We start from the raw sequence: 21865 nt of genomic DNA, 5'->3' as shown, positions 1-21865 counted from the left end.
GTGTGGCACCCCAGGGGTCTGGTTTTCCACAGTAATGTAATGTTATGTCTGAGAGCAGGTGGGAGGTCCTTTGGTCAGGGATCCTGTGCATGCCACACCTCCTGCCCAGTATTGGGAGGGGAAGAACTTCCCCTGTATAAACCCTGGGCTGAGGCAGGGTTAGTCAGTCAAGGAGAGTAGAAACAGCAGAAGCTCAGTGGGAGCAATATTACTACGAGTCAGGGGCTGGCAGCTGCAGAGCTCGCCCTGACTGAGAAGCTTTCTTACCGGACCCGGCGTCCGAGGCTGTGGGGACTAACTCTTACCCAGCAGCAGAAGCCGACCGGCAGGGGATTTCAGGTCCTCAGGCCCAGAAACCCGAAGGCACGGTCACACGCGTGGGACCAGCACCGCCATCGTGGAGCGGAAGCCATTAGAAGGCCCCGAGTCACCGGCCATACGGGTGAGCACCACACGGTACACTCAGGGACGTGGGCTACTTATATCCGCTTCTAGCAAGGTAGCCAGAAGAGTACAGTCAGTTTGGGAGGCCTACAACTCCGCCTGGCCAGGGGAGATCCCATCTGCTCAAGGACTGACCAGGCCCCATTCACTAGCAAGTACTCCGGGAGGGTCTATCGTTGTTACCAGTAAAGACCCTGAATTACACCGCACCGTCTCTGAGTGGTTCCTGCTACCCCCATCATCCACATCTGCTGCCCTGAGGCCATACCCCTCCCGTTGGGGGTTATACCATCTACGCTGCACCATCCATCCACCGGCCTCAGCGGACTGTCCTGGAGCGGCAGCTCCATAGCTGCATTCAACGGGTGGCGTAGTCGTCCTGCATCTACCGCTGTTACATCGCCGCTCAGTTTGACTCCCTGGGCACGGACCGGGTCAACGCCACGAGACTACAACCCTCAAGAGATCCGGCTCCGGGTAAGCTCCAGCGTGCGCAACGCAGCGCGACACAGGCCCAGGGGCGCGTCAACTTTGGCGTAGTCGGCAGGATTTCGTGCCCGCAACCACCGGGTACTGCGTGCCTGAAAAAGAGACTTTTCAAACTTACCTGTGGTGAAGATTCCCGCCATCCGGCGCCATCTTCAGCCTTCTTCCCGCCATCGGTGAAGTTTCCCGCCATCCGGCGCCATCTTCTGCCTTCTTCCCGCCATCCGTGGAGTTTTCCCGCCATTGGACGCCATCTTGAGGACGCCGCGCGGGAAGAAGAGGGGCGTGGACTCCGAAAGCGCGCGAGAACTGAAGCCCCGCCTCACGTCCGGACGTTGCGTAAGGTCCTGGAAGGAGCCCAGCAGACGCCGACGTCACAGGAGCGCGACGGAAGGTCCTCAACCCTGACGATCCACTGCGGAGCCGCGGCCTACGGAACAGGATCATCGCAAGGTAGGCCACGGTCCACTAGGGGGGAGGAAGATGTCGGATACGGAGGAGAGCTTCACTGCCTCAACCCCCGCCAGCGCTACCGCTGCTGCAGTTATGCCCTTCACCATGCCCTATATCCCGGGAGCAGCTTGGCTACCCCAGTACTCAGGGGAGTCACATACCCTGCATGACTTTAGAGAAAAGCTGGATAGCCTCTTCCAGGTGTACCCCCTCACAGAAGAGCAAAAAGTGAGCATCCTGGTGGCCCAACTAACCGGGGCAGCCAAAAGGGAAGTAAAATCCTGGCCACCTGGGAGGAAGACTGTCGCAGGGATACTAACCCGGCTGAAGGACACCTTTGATACCCGCACCTCAGCCGAGATTAAGCTTAGATTCTACGGGTGCAAGCAGCGAGCGCATGAGAGTATAAGGGACTATGCACTAAACCTACAAGAGGCCCTGAGGGCCATTAAGCAGACCGACCCTGATGGAGTGGGAAACGAGGACAGGCTGTTGACCGAACAGTTTATAGAGGGACTGTATTGTAATACCCACCGAACCCAGTTGCGGGCAATGGCCTTACAGGATCCCCATCTGGGCTTTGCACAGTTCAAGGACAGAGCCATCCGGGTGCTCCGAGAACCGGCACCGGGTGGCGTTGTGACCCACAGGCGCCCAGCTAGCACTTACCACCAGGAGGCGGCGCCCTTGTCGGCAGGGCCTGTGGGAGCTGATGCGCAGGCTTTGGACAATGACCCGGCTCCAGACCTACACCATCAGGTCCAAGAGCTAGCTAAGAGCGTTGCTGCGCTAACCCGAACTGTGCAGTCTTTACAGGTTTCCACCCCAGGGAAGATCCAGCTGGCATCCGGACCGGAGGACATCCCGTGGCGTCGACCAAGGAGGACCCCACCGGCCAGAGGAAGACCCAGTGACCGATACAGCGAGGACGGACGACCCATCTGCCGCCGCTGCAATCAACCTGGACATATGGCAAGGTACTGTTCTTTAAACGGGCACAACCTGGGGTAGAGGGCCAACCCCCAGGAAAAAGATCACCAGGCCCATCGAACTGGCGCGACAGATATGTGGGAGGACGTCCAGTCTTGCCTGTGGTACTGGATGGCATTCCCATGAGTGCCCTACTGGACACCGGGTCACAGGTCACCACCATCCCGTACGTGCTCTTTAAGCAGTACTGGAATGACTCGGATATTACCCGCTACCCTGACGACGACTTGAGTATCATCGCCAGCAATGGCCAGCCCGTGCCACAGATCGGATTTAAAGAGGTGACCATCAAAATCGGTAGAGTCGAACTGGCAGCACAGGGACTGATCATTGTAGATATTGACAAGCATGAGAGTCACCCAAAAATAACTCTAGGAACTAATGTAATTGAAAATTGTCTTGCAGAGGTGATTTTCCTTTTACAGCAGGTTGCCAAGAATGCCAGCTCCGGCGAGCAGCGGGTGCTCCAGAAAGAGATCCGGGCACTGATGCGACGGCAACAGGTGGAACTCTCCGGCGGTGAGATTGGTAGCGTAAGAATGTGTGACCCTTTTCCTATTGCCATGCCCCCAAAAAGTGAAATGATGATTTGGTGCCGGGCAGCTATTGGTCTGAGAGGTAGAGATTACCAGGCAATGGTAGAACCAGTTTACTCGGACAGTAGGCCCACCATTTTGACAGCACGGGGGGTGGTTGATGTACGCCATGGGAGGGTGCCCGTTCGCATAATAAATATCGGGGAGAGGGAAGTGTACCTGCCCCGGTATGCCACGCTAGCCAAATTATATACCATTAACCAAAATTCTATACAATCTGTGGAACCCTTGCCTCCATCTCACCCGGAGGAAGGTAACGGCTCTAAGAAAAACATGGAGGACTGGTGTCAGCAACTACATCTGGGTACTGACTCCACTCCCGCACACCAGAAACAAGGAGTCTATCGGGTGGTTCAGGAGTACGAGAGAGTGTTCAGTAAACACCCGTTAGACTTCGGGCGAGTCAAGGGGGTAGAACACCACATCCCCACGGGAGACCATCCTCCTATAAAAGAGAGGTATCGACCCGTACCCCCTGCCCACTACCAACACGCCAAGGGGATGCTTAGAGACATGAAGGAGGCTGGGGTGATCAGGGATAGCTGTAGCCCCTGGGCAGCTCCACTAGTCTTAGTCCGAAAGAAAGACAACACCATGAGGATGTGTGTAGATTACCGGAAAATCAATCGTATCACACACAAGGATGCGTACCCCTTACCAAGGATAGAGGAGTCATTGGCTGCTTTAAGATCTGCTAACTTCTTCTCTACCTTGGATCTCACTAGCGGGTACTGGCAGGTTCCTGTAGCAGAGGCGGACCGGGAGAAGACCGCATTCACCACCCCGATGGGACTTAGCGAGTTCACCTGCATGCCGTTTGGACTCTGCAACGCACCGGGAACCTTCCAACGACTAATGGAGTGTTGTCTGGGCCACAGAAACTTCGAGACGGTCCTGTTGTACCTGGACGATGTCATCGTATATTCCAAGACGTATGAGGACCACCTGAAACACCTGGCGGAAGTGTTCGAAGCTCTGGCAAGTTACGGCCTAAAGGTGAAACCCTCCAAGTGTCACCTCCTGAAACCAAAGGTGCAGTACCTGGGACACGTGGTGAGCACTGACGGAGTGGCTCCCGACCCTGATAAGATCACCGCAATTAAGGAATGGCCAAGCCCCTCCAGCGTAAAAGAAGTGCGGCAGTTCCTCGGGTTGGTAGGCTACTACCGAAGGTTTATTCCCGGTTTCACCAAAAAGGCAGCACCTATGCAGGACCTCCTGATAGGCCAGTCCCGGAAGGCCAAGAACCAGAAGCCGCCCTTCAAATGGGAGGAGCTGGAAGAAGAGTCCTTCCGCCAGCTGAAGATGGCCCTCACGGGGGACGAAATCCTGGCGTACCCGGATTATAGCCAGCCCTTTATCCTCTACACCGACGCCAGTAACATCGGGCTAGGAGCCGTACTGTCCCAGATCCAGCAGGGGAAGGAACGAGTAATCGCCTACGCCAGCCGAAAACTGCGACCCACCGAAAGGAACCCCGAGAATTACAGCTCATTTAAGTTAGAGTTCCTGGCCGTAGTATGGGCAGTCACCGAGCGCTTTAAGCATTACCTCGCTTCTTCCCGGTTCACCGTGTACACGGATAACAACCCGTTGACACACCTGGACACGGCAAGACTCGGTGCCCTGGAGCAGAGGTGGATGGCCCGTCTGTCCAACTACGAGTTCACAATCAAATACCGGGCAGGACGCTCCAATACCAACGCGGACGCCCTGTCCAGGATGCCCAACCTGCCGGACGGAGGAGAAGATCCGGAGGGACTGGAAGAAGTTGAACTCCCTGCGTTCCACCGTCATGGGACTATCCAGTATTCCCACCGGGTAAGGAGTAAGCAGGCTGCTACGTTGAACCCCTTACCCCACTACAACTGGGCGGAAACGCAAGACAGCGACCCTGCCGTCCGACTGGTGAAGGAGATGCTGACTCGGCCGGAGGCTCGCCTTGAACCAGACGCTCCGGAGGAAGCCAAACAACTATGGGCAGAGAAGAGTCGACTGTTCCTTTACAAAGGGAAGTTGTGCCGCAGAATGGTTAACTCCCGGACGCATGAATTACTCTGGCAAGTAGTGGTGCCACGAAGAGACGCAGCCATGGTGATGGAGGCATACCACGACGGAGCTGGACACTTCGGGTGGAAGAAGCTGGAGTTCCTGCTGCGCGAGCGGTTCCACTGGGTAGGCATGAGGGGAACCATCGAGAAGTGGTGCAGAGACTGTGGCCCGTGCAACCTGAGAAGGAAGGACCGTGCCAGCCAGAAGACTCCCCTGCAGTCCATCGTCACCCGGCAACCGTTGGAACTGGTAGCCTTGGATCATGTAAAACTGACCCCAAGCAGAAGTGGCTACGTCTACGCGTTAACCATCGTGTATCATTACTCCCGGTTTCTGGTTGTCGTCCCCGTCAAGGACTTAACGGCTCAAACAGCAGCTAGAGCCTTCCAGCAGCACTTTTGCCGTCCACACGGGTACCCGGACCAAGTGCTGACGGACCAGGGACCTGCCTTTGAAGCAGAGGTCTTCCAGGAATTCTGCAATCTGTATGGCTGCCGGAAGATAAGGACGACACCCTACCATCCGCAAACTAATGGACTTTGTGAGAAAATGAACCAGGTGGTAATGGATCTTCTAAAAACGTTGCCCCTGGAAGAACGCAGTCTGTGGCCTGAGAAGTTGCCCGATCTGGTGGACCTATACAACCACATCCCGGTAGGTTCCACCAACTGTACCCCGGCTTACCTAATGAGGGCAAGACCTGGTAAGTTACCTGTTGACCTGGAAATGGGAGTCCTGACACCCGAGGACACTTCACCAGAAACAGACTGGGACACAGAGAGGCAGCAGCAGTACCGGAGAGTACAGGAGAGCGTGGAGCGAAGTCTCTGTCAGGCTAGGGAAAGACAAGAGAAAACTTACAACCAGTATGCTCCCGCTGTTCCCCTGGTACCCGGAGAGCAGGTCTTGAAGAGGAAGAGACGGCTCCACAAGTTGGATGACCAGTGGGAGAAGGACCCGTACACCGTACTGCCCTCAAGCCACGAGAACCCGAAGGTTTGTACCATCAGTAAAGACGGAGGGGAAACCACAGCCATTGTATCCCGGGACCACCTGAAGAAGTGTCCCGAACAACTGAGGAACCCTGAAGAGGAACAAGAAGACCATCGACCCGTAGAGGAAAGGGAAGATATGGTTAGTACTGTGCTCGGGGACTTCCCTCGGTCTTGGACTCAAGTCAATGGTGCAGTTGTGGTACCCGTACTCACCTTCCTCCAACCAGCATCCCAAGCACCTACGGAGCAACAGGTAGAGCTGGAAGAACAGCCGGTCCAGGAGGCAGAAGACTCCACACAAGCAGAACAGGAGGATCAACCCTCTGCTTATAGTGAGCCTGCCGTACCCCTAGTGAGACAAAGAGCCGGTAGACAGCTGCCCAGTTTACCCTTGACAGCTCCTACACCCTGTAGTTCAGGGCTAGACAGTCAGCTCCGTAGGTCTACTAGGGCCACTAGAGGCCAGTTACCCGCACGCTGGAGGATTTGAAGTGTATAAATTGTTTTATTTATGTTTATCTGTGTATTGTTGCTTGTGTATAATTTTGTGTTTCCAGTTATTTTTAGGAATCCTTGGTGGATTTACCGGGAATCCTTGTACATAGTTGGAGCGTAACCCAGGATGGACTAGAGACTGTTAAGGACTCGGGGTAGGACAGACCCCTACCTGGTTACGTCTCCCTGTTTTGGTGAAATGGACACCTTGCTTTCTTCAAAGACTGCACCCGGTTACGGACACGCCGTGACCAGCTTTATGTGTTTCCTTATTGTAATGTTATTGTTTATACTTTGTTATGTTACAAAAAAATGTTTAGTCCCGGAGTACTAAATTTCACTAGGGGGGAATGTGGCACCCCAGGGGTCTGGTTTTCCACAGTAATGTAATGTTATGTCTGAGAGCAGGTGGGAGGTCCTTTGGTCAGGGATCCTGTGCATGCCACACCTCCTGCCCAGTATTGGGAGGGGAAGAACTTCCCCTGTATAAACCCTGGGCTGAGGCAGGGTTAGTCAGTCAAGGAGAGTAGAAACAGCAGAAGCTCAGTGGGAGCAATATTACTACGAGTCAGGGGCTGGCAGCTGCAGAGCTCGCCCTGACTGAGAAGCTTTCTTACCGGACCCGGCGTCCGAGGCTGTGGGGACTAACTCTTACCCAGCAGCAGAAGCCGACCGGCAGGGGATTTCAGGTCCTCAGGCCCAGAAACCCGAAGGCACGGTCACACGCGTGGGACCAGCACCGCCATCGTGGAGCGGAAGCCATTAGAAGGCCCCGAGTCACCGGCCATACAGGTGAGCACCACACGGTACACTCAGGGACGTGGGCTACTTATATCCGCTTCTAGCAAGGTAGCCAGAAGAGTACAGTCAGTTTGGGAGGCCTACAACTCCGCCTGGCCAGGGGAGATCCCATCTGCTCAAGGACTGACCAGGCCCCGTTCACTAGCAAGTACTCCGGGAGGGTCTATCGTTGTTACCAGTAAAGACCCTGAATTACACCGCACCGTCTCTGAGTGGTTCCTGCTACCCCCATCATCCACATCTGCTGCCCTGAGGCCATACCCCTCCCGTTGGGGGTTATACCATCTACGCTGCACCATCCATCCACCGGCCTCAGCGGACTGTCCTGCAGCGGCAGCTCCATAGCTGCATTCAACGGGTGGCGTAGTCGTCCTGCATCTACCGCTGTTACATCGCCGCTCAGTTTGACTCCCTGGGTACGGACCGGGTCACCGCCACGAGACTACAACCCTCAAGAGATCCGGCTCCGGGTAAGCTCCCGCGTGCGCAACGCAGCGCGACACAGGCCCAGGGGCGCGTCAAAAGCACTTAGCCACCTTAGTCCCCTTCCCTCCGGTACTTGAAGAAGATGAAGTCGCCGCTCTGAACGCACTTGGTGCAGGTCAGCCTCCGGCGGTGTTACACAGCGGGCAGCGCTCCACCGCCAAGTACAGTACCTCGGCGTCTCACCAGGGGGAGTAAGTGGCGGTGGAGCGCTGCCCGCTGTGTAACACCGCCGGAGGCTGACCTGCACCAAGTGCGTTCAGAGCGGCGACTTCATCTTCTTCGATGGGAGGGACACGGAGAGGCAAGTACCGGGGGGGGGGGGGGTAGGAGCTTGGGACCCCTCGGTGCACAGGGCGCGTTCATAGAGAAGACACGTCTCCCAGCTCGGGGCTTCCCTTGCGCTGGGAGACGCCATGACAGCAGCTTCTTCTTTTGTTTTCAATCTAGTGCAGGCTTGGAAGAAAAAAAAAGTGGGGCGTGGAGAGCGTGACTGACAGGCTCTCCAGCCTGTCAGTCACGCTCTCCACGCCCCACTTTTTTTCTTCTTCTTCCCAGTCAGGCGACAGGACGTTCTGCCATTGGAGGCCCTGCATGGGAGGAGGAGACGCAGGGGTTTCTCAATGGGCGTCTCCTTCTCCCTGGCTGTGTTGTGATCCAATCACATCAAAGAGTGTCACAGACAAGGAGTTTTTTTCTTCCTGGCTGTGACTCTCACTGTGATTGGATTGAGGCACATGGAGAAGGAGACGCCCATTGAGAAACCCCGGCGTCTCTTCCTCCTTGATGCTCAGTATTAGCATACAGGGCAAGAAATATACAGGGGGGCACAGCAGAGTGGAGGAGTGCTATTTTTATAAACCAGACCAGGTGCGTGCCCACCCTAAAGGTATTTGGCTACTCCTGTGAGTAAAAATCAGGTCCTCTTTAATGTTGCCGAAGGTCATGCTAGGCAGCTAGGGGGACTGGGAAACTCTATTTCCGCTCATCCAGAGCACCTTGTGCTGAAGTGGGTATCTCAAGGCACCATAGGCCTAAGTTTTTGCTACGCAGCCCCAAATATGTCTTGCTCAAAGCCTGCAGTGAAGAGAAAGGTTGATGATGAGCACAGACAATTTCAGGAAAAGTGGGAAAAGCAATATTTCTTTATTGAGCACAAGGGCATCCCAACTTGTCTTATTTGCACAGAGAAAGTTGCAGTGCCCAAAGAATACAATTTGAAGCGTCATTACACAACTAGACATGCTGAGGAGTATGCAAAGTACCAGGAAGATGAGAGAGCCAACCAGGTTGCTAAACTTAAGACATGTCTGCTGAGGCAACAAGATTTCTTTAAGAAAGCAACCAAAGAGAATGATGCAGCAGTCGAAGCCAGCTACGTAGTTAGTATGATGATTGCTAAAGCAGGAAAGTCATTTAAAGAAGGGGAATTTATAAAAAAGTGCATGTTACAGGCTGCAAGTATTATCTCTCCAGAAAAGAAAGGTCAGTTTAGCAACGTCAGCCTTTCTTCCAACACCGTGGCAGAGCGCATTTCTGACCTTTCAAGTGACATTTATGATCAACTGTGTGAGAAAATAAAATGTTTCAGTGTATACTCAGTCGCTCTTGATGAGACCACAGACATCACCGACACTGCCCAGCTTGCAATCTATGTCCGGAGTGTTGATGACAATTTTGAAGTCACAGAGGAGTTGCTCTCACTAGTTCCAATGCATGGCCAGACCACCGCCCAAGAGATATTTCACCAGCTGTGTGATGCTTTTCAGAATGCTGGTTTGCCTTGGAGGAAGTTTGTCGGAATAACAACTGATGGAGCGCCATCAATGATCGGGAGGAAAAAAGGACTGGTGGCACTTGTTAATAAAAAAAAGGAAGAGGAAGGTTTAGAGGAGGTCATTGCTCTGCACTGCATTATCCATCAGCAGGCCCTTTGCAGCAAATGCCTGAAGTTTGACAACGTGATGTCTTTCGTTGTGAAATGCATCAACCAAATCAGATCCAGGGGCTTAAAACACAGAATGTTTCGTGCTTTTTTAGAGGAAATAGAGTCAGAATATGGGGATGTGCTCTACTTTACTGAGGTGCGTTGGCTCAGCAGGGGAAACGTATTGAAGAGATTTTTTGAGTTGAGAGCGGAAGTGAAAGCTTTTATGGAGAAAGATGGGGCTTCTGTTCCTTTGCTAAGTGATCCAAAATGGCTCATGGACTTAGCTTTTTTGGTTGATATCGCACATGAGCTTAATGTACTGAATAAGAGGTTACAAGGCCAGGGGCAACTTGTCAGTGCTGCCTATGACAGCGTGAGAGCGTTCTCTACAAAACTTATATTGTGGAAAGACCAGCTTTCTCAAACAAACCTTTGCCATTTCCCAGCATGCAAGTCACTCATTGATTCAGGCACACTATTCAGTCATGAGGAGTATGTGGATGTCATTTTGAGGCTACAGGAGGAATTTGATCATAGATTTGCAGACTTCAAGAGACACAGAGCCACATTTCAAATTTTTGCAGACCCCTTCTCCTTTGATGTGCAAGATGCCCCTCCAGTGTTTCAGATAGAGCTCATTGACCTGCAGTGTAACTCTGAACTCAAAGCCAAGTTTAGGGATGTGAGTGGAAAAGCAGACAAACTTGGGCAATTTTTAAGAGAATTGCCCCCCAGCTTCCCTGAGCTTTCCCGAATGTTCAAGCAGACCATGTGTCTATTTGGGAGCACATACTTGTGCGAAAAGCTCTTCTCTACCTTGAACTTCAATAAGTCAAAGTACAGGTCTAGAATTACTGATGCTCATCTTCAAGCTGTGCTGAGGGTCTCAACTGCTTCCTCACTTACGCCAAATGTGGCTCGGCTATGCAAGAGTAAGCGCTGTCAGATCTCTAGCAGCAAGAAGTAGGCAGATAAAGCCATGTTCAAACAGTTTATGTCCATTCATGTTCTAAAAGTTAAATGTTAAAGAACTGTTAATAAAGACATTTGAATCTGAATAATGATATTTTGTAAGCGCATTTTTTGTGGAAAACTTGATGCGGCCCAGCCTTACCCAGAATCTACCTCCAGCGGCCCCCAGGTAAATTGAGTTTGAGACCCCTGATCTAAAAGGACCTGCCATGACGTCATTTAGTCATGTGACGGGTCACGCGACCGCTAACGTTGGCGGTTCATCATCCTGTGTAAACAGCAGGACTCGCACTGCTGAGAACTACGGCAGCCTCAGGGCACTGAGCGATTTAATAACAAGAGATTGCTCAGTGCACATCATTTACTTCAATAGATAATAGATAGATAATAGATAGATAATAGATAATAGATGATAGATAATAGATAGATAATAGATAGATGATAGATAGATGATAGATAGATGATAGATAGATAATAGATAATAGATGATAGATAATAGATAGATAATAGATGATAGATAATAGATAGATAATAGATGATAGATAGATAGATAATAGATAGATAATAGTTAGATGATAGATAATAGATAGATAATAGATAATAGATGATAGATAATAGATAGATGATAGATAATAGATAGATGATAGATAATAGATGGTAGATAATAGATAGATCGATAGATAATAGATAGATGATAGATAGATAATAGATAATAGAAAGATAATAAATAGATAATAGATAATAGATAGATAATAGATAGATAATAGATAATAGATAGATAATAGATAGATAATAGATAGATAGATGATAGATAATAGATAGATAATAGATAATAGATAAATAATAGATAGATGATAGATAGATGATAGATAATAGATAGATAATAGATAGATGATAGATAGATAGATAATAGATAGATGATAGATAGATAATAGATAATAGATAGATGATAGATAATAGATGATAGATAGATAATAGATAGATAATAGATAGATGATAGATAGATAGATAATAGATAGATAATAGATAGATGATAGATAATAGATAGATAATAGATAGATAGATAATAGATAGATAGGCAGATAGATAATAGATAGATAATAGATAGATAGATGATAGATAGATAGATAGACAGATAGATAATAGATAATAGATAGATAGATGATAGATAATAGATAGATAATAGATAGATAGATGATAGATAATAGATAGATAATAGATGGATAATAGATAGATAATAGATAATAGATAGATAATAGATAGATGATAGATAGATAATAGACAATAGATAATAGATGATAGATAATAGATAGATAATAGATAGATGATAGATAATAGATAGATAATAGATAGATAGATGATAGATAATAGATAGATAATAGATAATAGATAGATGATAGATAGATAATAGATAGATAATAGATAGATAATAGATAGATAGATGATAGATAGATAGATAGACAGATAGATAATAGATAGATAATAGATAGATAGATAGATAATAGATAGAGGATAGATAATAGATAATAGATAGATAATAGATAGATAATAGACAATAGATAATAGATGATAGATAATAGATAGATAATAGATAGATGATAGATAATAGATAGATAATAGATCGATAGATGATAGATAATAGATAGATAATAGATAATAGATAGATGATAGATAGATAATAGATAGATAATAGATAGATAATAGATAGATAATAGATAGATAGATGATAGATAGATAGATAGACAGATAGATAATAGATAGATAATAGATAGATAGATAGATAATAGATAGAGGATAGATAATAGATAATAGATAGATAATAGATAGATAGATAATAGATAGATAATAGATAGATGATAGATAGATAATAGATAGATAGATGATAGATAATAGATAATAGATAGATAATAGATAGATAATAGATAGATGATATATAATAGATAGATGATAGATAATAGATAGATAATAGATAGATGATAGATGATAGATAGATAGATGATATGGACATAGATGTCTGTAAAGTGCTGTGGAATATGATGGCCCTACATAAGCAACACATAATAATTAATAAATGATATATCTCCGTGTGCATATGCTCCCTCTTGTGGAGCATGACAGAATTACAGCATTAATCACTTGAAATATATCGTAGAAGCCAATTATACCAGTCTCATTTTGTACAATGTGAAGTTGTTACTTCTAGGAATTAGATCATTGCTTTCATTTAAGATTTAACTGGCAGAATTTTCTTTTTATATCTTAGTAAGAATTGAAGTGGACTACTATGTAACTTTTATAGTAAATGAGGAAACACCCTTTTACAGCCATTTACAAGTGATTTCTTTACACTCATTATATCAATGACATGAAGATGAAGGTGTGTGTCTAATCCATATAGGTGCTCCATGAAATCAAGCCGATGACCATGTGAAAGGAGAAGCAAAATATAACCCTATACCTGGGAAAGGGGAAGAAGCTGCCGAGCTTTACATACAGGAGTGCTATTAGCCCTGTGTTCTTATGATCGGGGGAGAGCAGAAATTGAACCACACAATATTATAATCATTATAAGTACTGATACACTGTAACAATCCCCCAGCAGTAGAAACAGATTGATATACAGTACAGACCAAAAGTTTGGACACACCTCATTTAAAGATTTCTCTGTAGTTTCATGACTTTGAAAATTGTACATTCGCACTGAAGGCATCAAAACTATGAATTAACACATGTGGAATTATATACTTACCAAAAAAGTGTGAAACAACTGAAAATATGTCTTACATTCTAGGTTCTTCAAAGTAGCCACCTTTTGTTTTGATGACTGCTTTGCACACTCTTGGCATTCTCTTGATGAGCTTCAAGAGGTAGTCACCGGAAATGGTCTTCCAACAATCTTGAAGGAGTTCCCAGAGATGCTTAGCACTTGTTGGCCCTTTTGCCTTCACTCTGCGGTCCAGCTCACCCCAAACCATCTCGATTGCGTTCAGGTCTGGTGACTGTGGAGGCCAGGTCATCTGGCGTAGCACCCCATCACTCTCCCTCTTGGTCAAATAGCCCTTACACAGTCTGGAGGTGTGTTTGGGGTCATTGTCCTGTTGAAATATAAATGATGGTCCAACTAAACGCAAACCGGATGGAATAGCATGCCGCTGCAAGACGCTGTGGTAGCCATGCTGGTTCAGTATGCCTTCAATTTTGAATAAATCCCCAACAGTGTCACCAGCAAAGCACCCCCACACCATCACACCTCCTCCTCCATGCTTCACGGTGGGAACCAGGCATGTAGAGTCCATCCGTTCACCTTTTCTGCGTCGCACAAAGACACGGTGGTTGGAACCAAAGATTTCAAATTTGGACTCATCAGACCAAAGCACAGATTTCCACTGGTCTAATGGCCATTCCTTGTGTTCTTTAGCCCAAACAAGTCTCTTCTGCTTGTTGCCTGTCCTTAGCAGTGGTTTCCTAGCAGCTATTTTACCATGAAGGCCTGCTGCACAAAGTCTCCTCTTAACAGTTGTTGTAGAGATGTGTCTGCTGCTAGAACTCTATGTGACATTGACCTGGTCTCTAATCTGCGCTGCTGTTAACCTGCGATTTCTGAGGCTGGTGACTCGGATAAACTTATCCTCAGAAGCAGAGGTGACTCTTGGTCTTCCTTTCCTGGGGCGGTCCTCATGTGAGCCAGTTTCTTTGTAGCGCTTGATGGTTTTTGCAACCGCACTTGGGGACACTTTCAAAGTTTTCCCAATTTTTCGCACTGACTGACCTTCGTTTCTTAAAGTAATGATGGCCACTCGTTTTTCTTTACTTAGCTGCTTTTTTCTTGCCATAATACAAATTCTAACAGTCTATTCAGTAGGACTATCAGCTGTGTATCCACCAGACTTCTGCACAACACAACTGATGGTCCCAACCCCATTTGTAAGGCAAGAAATCCCACTTGTTAAACCTGACAGGGCACACCTGTGAAGTGAAAACCATTTCCGGTGACTACCTCTTGAAGCTCATCAAGAGAATGCCAAGTGTGTGCAAAGCAGTCATCAAAGCAAACGGTGGCTACTTTGAAGAACCTAGAATATAAGACATATTTTCAGTTTTTTCACACTTTTTTGTTAAGTATATAATTCCACATGTGTTAATTCATAGTTTTGATGTCTTCAGTGTGAATGTACAATTTTCATAGTCATGAAAATACAGAAAAATCTTTAAATGAGAAGGTGTGTCCAAACTTTTGGTCTGTACTGTAGATATATATTACAGTGGGGAAAACAAGTATTTAATCCACTGCCAAGTTTTCCTACCTACAAAGAATGGAGAGGTCTGTAATTTTTATCGCAGGTCCACTTTACCCATGAGAGACAGAATCTAAAAAAAAATCCAGAAAATCACATTGTATGATTTTTACATAATTAATTTGCATTTATTACATGAAATAAGTATTTGATACAATAGAAAAACAGAACTTAATATTTGGTCCAGAAACCTTTGTTTGCAGTTACAGAGGTCAGATGTTTCCTGTAGTTCTTGACCAGGTTTGCACACACTGCGGCAGAGATTTTGGCTCACTCCTCCATACAGATCTTTCAGGTTTCGGGGTTGTCACTGGGCAACATTGAGTTTCAGCTCCCTCCAAAAATTTTCTATTGGGTTCAGGTCTGCAGACTGGCTAGGACACTCCAGGACCTTGATATGCTTCTTATGGAGCCACTCCTTTGTTGCCCTGGCTGTGTGTTTCGGGTCATTGTCATGCTGGAAGACCCAGCCATGACCCATCTTCAATGCACTTACTGAGGGAAGGAGGTTGTTGGCCAAAATCTCATGCTACATGATCCCATCCATCCTCCCTTTAAAACGGTGCACCCCCAAAGAATGATGTTTTCCCCCACAATGTACTCATCCTTCTTCTTCCTCCAAACACGGCGAGTAAAGTTGATACCAAAAAGTTCTATTTTGGTCTCATCTGACCACATGACCTTCTCCCATGCCTCCTCTGAATCACCAAGATGGTCATTGGTGAACTTCAAACAGGCCTGGACATGTGCTGGTATGAGCAAGGGGATCGTGCGTGCCCTGCAGGATTTTAACCCAGGACAGCCTAGTGTGTTACTAACGGTAATGTTTGAGACAATGGTCCCAGCTTTCTTCAGACCATTGACCAGGTCCTCCCATGTAGTTCTAGGCTGATTCCTGACCTTTCCCAGAATCATCCTTACCCCACGAGACAAGATCCCGCATGGAGCCCCAGACTGAGGAAGATTGACAGTCATCTTGTGTTTCCTCCATTTTCTAATAATTATGCCAACAGTTGTTGCCTTCTCACCAAGCTGCTTGCCTATTGTCCTGTAGCCCATCCCAGGCTTGTGCAGGTCTACAATTTTGTCCCTGGTGTCCTTAGACAGCTCTTTGGTCTTGACCATGGTGGAGAGGTTGAAGTGTGATTGAGTGTGTGGACAGGTGTCTTTTATACAGGTAACGAGTTCACACAGGTGCAATTAATACAGGTAATGAGTGCAGAGTAGGAGGGCTTCTTAAAGAAAAACTAACAGGTCTGTGAGAGCCAGAATTCTTGCTGGTTGGTAGGTGATCAAATACTTATTTTCTACAATAAAATGCAATTTAATTATTTAAAAATCATACTATGTGATTTTCTGGTTTTTATTTGTAGATTCTGTCTCTCACAGGTGAAGTGACCTACGATAAAAATTACAGACCTCTCCATTCTTTGTAGGTGGGAAAACTTGCAAAATCGTCAGTGGATCAAATACTTATTTTCCCCACTGTATATAATTATTTTTTAGTTCACTAACAGCAAGAAAGATATTTAAAATGACAATGAATTAAAGTAAATTAGAAATTTAGAAATTAGAATTTTGCATTTAGAATGGACAACCTCTCCAACTTTATTTCTTGCTTAAATTTAAATAATAATTTCTAGGTTTAGTGTTCCTTTAAGTTTTGCAAATCTTGCTCCTTTAAGAGGCAGTGGATGTCCCTGGTAGCTGCTGCTTATAAAGTAACATAACATTTTTCACTAAGCTTTCTTAGAAGTCAGCAATGTTATTTATTCCTAGCTTCCTATTTTAATTTTTTATATTCTTCCCGCCAATGTAGTCCCTCCTCGTGTTACCCGCTGGGTGCCATGTGTGCCGCCCAGCCTTAGAAGAGGAACCGGTCATATAATCCAGTTATGCCAAATATACTTCCTGTGAATACGTGCCAGGGACAAGGACTTATTAATACTGTGTCCATAATTATACAGGACGCCCAGCTTTATTAGGCAGCTAATCTGACAGTACAGGAGGCTACACCTATGTACAGTTATGGTCGAGACAATGGTACACTGCAAACAGAGACTTTTACTGAGGTCGATCCTTTAACTTCTGCAACGATCGAGATAAGAGATAAAAGCTTATGTTTTTGGCTTAAATTTTTTATAATAGGGTTTCATTAAAAATTGGGGACCGTTTAGCTTCTGCAGCCTTCATGTATCCCAGGATCATCAGCTTAGGAGATGGTTCAGAACAGAGATAAGGGTTACAGACTCTGCTGTTAAGCAAGATCACCAGCAGATTCATTGGAAATTCATCCTGAAGCCCGCTGTGTACTGCCATACATAGAGGCTCTAGCAGCCAAACACTGCAGAACTTTTAAGGCCTTAGAAGCTAAACAGTCCACAATTTTTATGGCTGTAGAAGCTTAACGGTTCTGAATTTTTCAAGAACCAAAATAGCAAAAATGCTAATATAAAGGAATACATTGAGTTATATGCAAACTTGCTAGATCTGCCCTGTGCTTTTATTGTGAATTGGAAGCATTTAGGAGTAACAACGGCTCAACCTCGAAGCGTAAGACCACATTGTCAAATTTTGAAGTGCTAGTACCAGAGTCAAAGATCATCATGCTCCATCTTAGATTAAGAGTCAGCTTAGATAGTGATGAGCGAGTATGTTTTGTTAACCCTTTCGCCGAGTATGCTCAGGCCGAGCACCGAGTAGTTACAGCTGCTTGGTGTTATGTTTGAATCACTCCCGTGTGCATGATTTGCGACTGTTTGACAGTTTTATTACATGGGAGGAATGTCTATTTCTTACACATTCCTCACATGTATTAAAGCTGTCAAACAGTTGCAAATCATGCACACACATCACCGAGCAGCTGTAACTACTCGGTGATCGCCCGAGCATACTCGGCGAAAGGGTTAACAAAACATACTCGCTCATCACTAGTCAGCTAGACTCAAAACGCGTCAGATATTTTCCATGCCTATCGTAGATTAAGAGTCAGCTAGACTCAAAACGCGTCAGTATTTTTCCATTCCTATGCTACTATTTCAATGAAGTAGCGATAAAAGAGTTTAAGAAAGTTTGCAGATACAGCTCATCCTATCCGATATATGTGTGTGTGTTCTTAAGTCTGGTTCCTCTGCAATCCTCTCCACTGTGCACGAATAACACTTGTGAGGTATCAAGCAGCGTTGTTAAAAGTGATTATAAAAGGTTTTTCAATCCAGAAAAAAAAGAATCAAAAAGCAAAAAATTCTTTGTGACTACATTAAAATAGTAGCATAGGCATGGAAACATATCTGACGCATTTCGAGTCTAGTTGACACCAAATCTTAGAGTAAGAGTCAGCTAGACTCGAAACACGTCAGATATTTTTTCATACCTATCGCAGATTAAGAGTCAACCAGACTCTAAATGTGTCAACTTTTTCTATTCCGATGATACTATTTTACACTTTGTTCAAAGTGATTATAAAAGGTTTTTCAATCCAGAAAAAAAAAAGAATTAAAATCAAAAAAATTCTTTGTGACTTCATTAAAATAGTAGTACAGGCATGGAAAAATATCTGACTCATTTTGAGTCTAGCTGACTCTTAATCTTAGATTAAAAGTCAGCTAGACTCAAAACGCGTCCGTATTTTTCCATGTCTGTTCTAGGTTAAGTCAGCTAGATTCGAAACACGTCAGAAATTTTTCCATGCCTATCATAGATCAAAAAATCTGATATTTTTTCATGCCTGTCATAGATTGAGTCAGCTAGACTCAAAAGGCATGAGATATTTTTCCATACCTATCCAGACTCGAAACGCGTCAGCTTTTTTTTTTTTCCATTCATATGCTACTATTTTAACGTAGCAGCAATAAAAAATTTTTTGCTTTTAATTTGCTGTACTGGATTGAAAAACCTTTGAAGAATGCTATCCACCGAGTTACATGGTGGCTACTGTAAAACGTGGTGGAGGTGGGAGTTGGTTCTCAGGATTTGGCCCCTTATTCCAAGTGAACAGGAATAGATTGTGGGACATTTTGGGGAAGATTCTGTTCCGGATCCAAAAAGCCTGTGCCCCCATTCGCAAAGTCCATATAGACATGATATGATGAGTTTGGTGTAAAGGACCTAGATGAAAGGGTCCAAATCCATATTAATGCCCATACTTTTGGGAATAGGACGTCTAATGAGCTCATATACGTGTGATATTTAGCTGTCCGCATACTTTTGGCCATATAGCTGATAAGTCTCTGGGTTCAATGAGGATTTCCAATGTGTAATCATGAAACCCATAAAAAAATTTGTCCACAGGCTTTATCAACCAAAATATTGATAATCTGCATCTCAAACACAATGGGAGGAAATTTATTAAAACTAATTAGGGGAAAGCTAAATAGTATGGTCTTTGTCGCTCTACAGTAAGTGTGGGTTCATCTTTGTCTGTCCTGTCAAACTATATGAAGTCATAAAAAAGAGGAGGGCTTTCAGTTCAGCAGGCAAACCAATGGACAGTAGAAAGGACCAAAGCATGCTGTGAACTGAGTGTAAAGGAAGTTCAAGCACCTAGGGTGTTGGCAGAATACTGATGAAGAGTGGATGGCAAGTTAAAGTAGGAGATTTAGGACAGTTCCTAAACATATTAGACAGGAATGTGCACTAAAAGCAGTTTTCACTTGTGGGAGACATCTTCAGATTTTGTGTGAAAAGACCGGTACACCTTCGAGAAAGTTTCAAACTTTTTATTAATTTTAATAAATTAATGATAATACAAAATGACTGAAAACCATGCAGTACAGTAAAGCCAAAATCTTCATGAGAACTTTGGAAGTTGTGGTTATAGTCAATGATAGATTTCTGGTGGAGCTAATAGCCCGATACCACACACCAAGGCCCGACGGTCTACTCTACAGTATTCTGCGTATAGGCTGCATACTAAGAACGACCAGTGTTGAATAAGACAATTCTACAATAGTGGGATAGAATAAATAGACAAAATCAATGATCAATCTCTACCAACTTCAGAGGAGGTAATATGTTCACATGTACCCTGACACCCCATTTCAGCATTACATAGAAAACCAATTCCCGACATCTAGGGATGAGACAAGGGCAGAAATTTCTGCAACAAATCTGTGACAGGTATAAAAAACAAAACAAAGGAGCTTTCCTTAGAAAAAAAAAATCTGGCGACTGGGATGGCCGTCAATAAAGAAAAAAAAAATTCTACAGGTGATTTCTAATGCGGAGTAATTTCTCAATACCGTACACATTTATAGCGAGCAGAATTCTTTTTTTCTGATTTAGAGCACCGAATCTCCTGCGAGACATAAATTTGCAAGATGAAACAGTCTCTACCTGCAGCCGCCACTAGGTGGAGCTCAGGGAATACTGCTTATACATTGAACCCAATAATAAATTAGTATGCAGCAAGCTCTCCAGCTCCCCCTAGTGGTGGCTGCAGACGGAATAGCATCTTGTGTGTGTGTGTGTATAATATATACATATATACAGTACAGACCAAAAGTTTGGACACACCTCATGTAAAGATTTTTCTGTATTTTCATGACTATGAAAATTGTACATTCACACTGAAGGCATCAAAACTATGAATTAACACATGTGGAATTATATACTTAACAAAAAAGTGTGAAACAACTGAAAATATGTCTTATATTCTAGGTTCTTCAAAGTAGCCACCTTTTGCTTTGATGACTGCTTTGCACACTCTTGGCATTCTCTTGATGAGCTTCAAGAGGTAGTCACCGGAAATGGTTTTCACTTCACAGGTGTGCCCTGTCAGGTTTAATAAGTGGGATTTCTTGCCTTATAAATGGGGTTGGGACCATCAGCTGTGTTGTGCAGAAGTCTGGTGGATACACAGCTGATAGTCCTACTGAATAGACTGTTAGCATTTGTATTATGGCAAGAAAAAAAGTAGCTAAGTAAAGAAAAACGAGTGCCCATCATTACTTTAAGAAATTAAGGTCAGTCAGTGCGAAAAATTGGGCAAACTTTGAATGTGTCCCCAAGTGCAGTTGCTAAAACCAACAAGCGCTACAAAGAAACTGGCTCACATGAGGACCGCCCCAGGAAAGGAAGACCAAGAGTCACCTCTGCTTCTGAGGATAAGTTTATCCGAGTCAACAGCCTCAGAAATCGCAGGTTAACAGCAGCTCAGATTAGAGACCAGGTCAATGCCACACAGAGTTCTAGCAGCAGACACATCTCTACAACAACTGTTAAGAGGAGACTTTGTACAGCAGGCCTTCATGGTAAAATAGCTGCTAGGAAACCACAGCTAAGGACAGGCAACAAGCAGAAGAGACTTGTTTGGGCTAAAGAACACAAGGAATGGACATTAGACCAGTGGAAATCTGTGCTTTGGTCTGAGGAGTCCAAATTTGAGATCTTTGGTTCCAACCACCGTGTCTTTGTGCGACGCAGAAAAGGTGAACGGATGGACTCTACATGCCTGGTTCCCACCGTGAAGCATGGAGGAGGAGGTGTGATGGTGTGGGGGTGCTTTGCTGGTGACACTGTTGGGGATTTATTCAACATTGAAGGCATACTGAACCAGCATGGCTACCACAGCATCTTGCAGCGGCATGCTATTCCATCCGGTTTGCGTTTAGTTTGACCATCATTTATTTTTCAACAGGACAATGACCCCAAACACACCTCCAGGCTGTGTAAGGGCTATTTGACCAAGAAGGAGAGTGATGGGGTGCTACGCCAGATGACCTGGCCTCCACAGAGACCAGACCTGAACCCAATCGAGATGGTTTGGGGTGAGCTGGACCGCAGAGTGAAGGCAAAAGTGCCAACAAGTGCTAAGCATCTCTGGGAACTCCTTCAAGATTGTTGGAAGGCCATTTCCGGTGACTACCTCTTGAA

At 45.5% G+C, this 21865-nt stretch overlaps 1 protein-coding gene across 1 annotated transcript; it reads left to right on the top strand.

Annotated features, from left to right (window-relative positions):
* The first annotated feature begins 8856 nt into the window (after positions 1-8856).
* Positions 8857-10692, top strand: LOC141164060 (general transcription factor II-I repeat domain-containing protein 2-like). The gene has a single exon (XM_073649223.1). It carries the CDS (start codon positions 8857-8859, stop codon positions 10690-10692), a length of 1836 nt encoding a protein of 611 aa, XP_073505324.1.
* The last annotated feature ends 11173 nt before the right edge of the window (positions 10693-21865 follow it).

This window comes from Phyllobates terribilis, unplaced genomic scaffold, assembly GCF_046119375.1.
Source record: "Phyllobates terribilis strain yellow unplaced genomic scaffold, ASM4611937v1 Scaffold_10__3_contigs__length_209671492, whole genome shotgun sequence".
Lineage (NCBI taxonomy): Eukaryota > Metazoa > Chordata > Amphibia > Anura > Dendrobatidae > Phyllobates > Phyllobates terribilis.
Note: the sequence above shows the minus strand (reverse complement) of the source record. Positions and strands in the feature narration are given on the sequence as shown.

Coding starts and splice junctions, on each gene's coding strand:
- LOC141164060 (XM_073649223.1), top strand. CDS start 8,857: ATGTCTTGCTCAAAGCCTGCAGTGAAGAGAAAGGTTGATGATGAGCAC.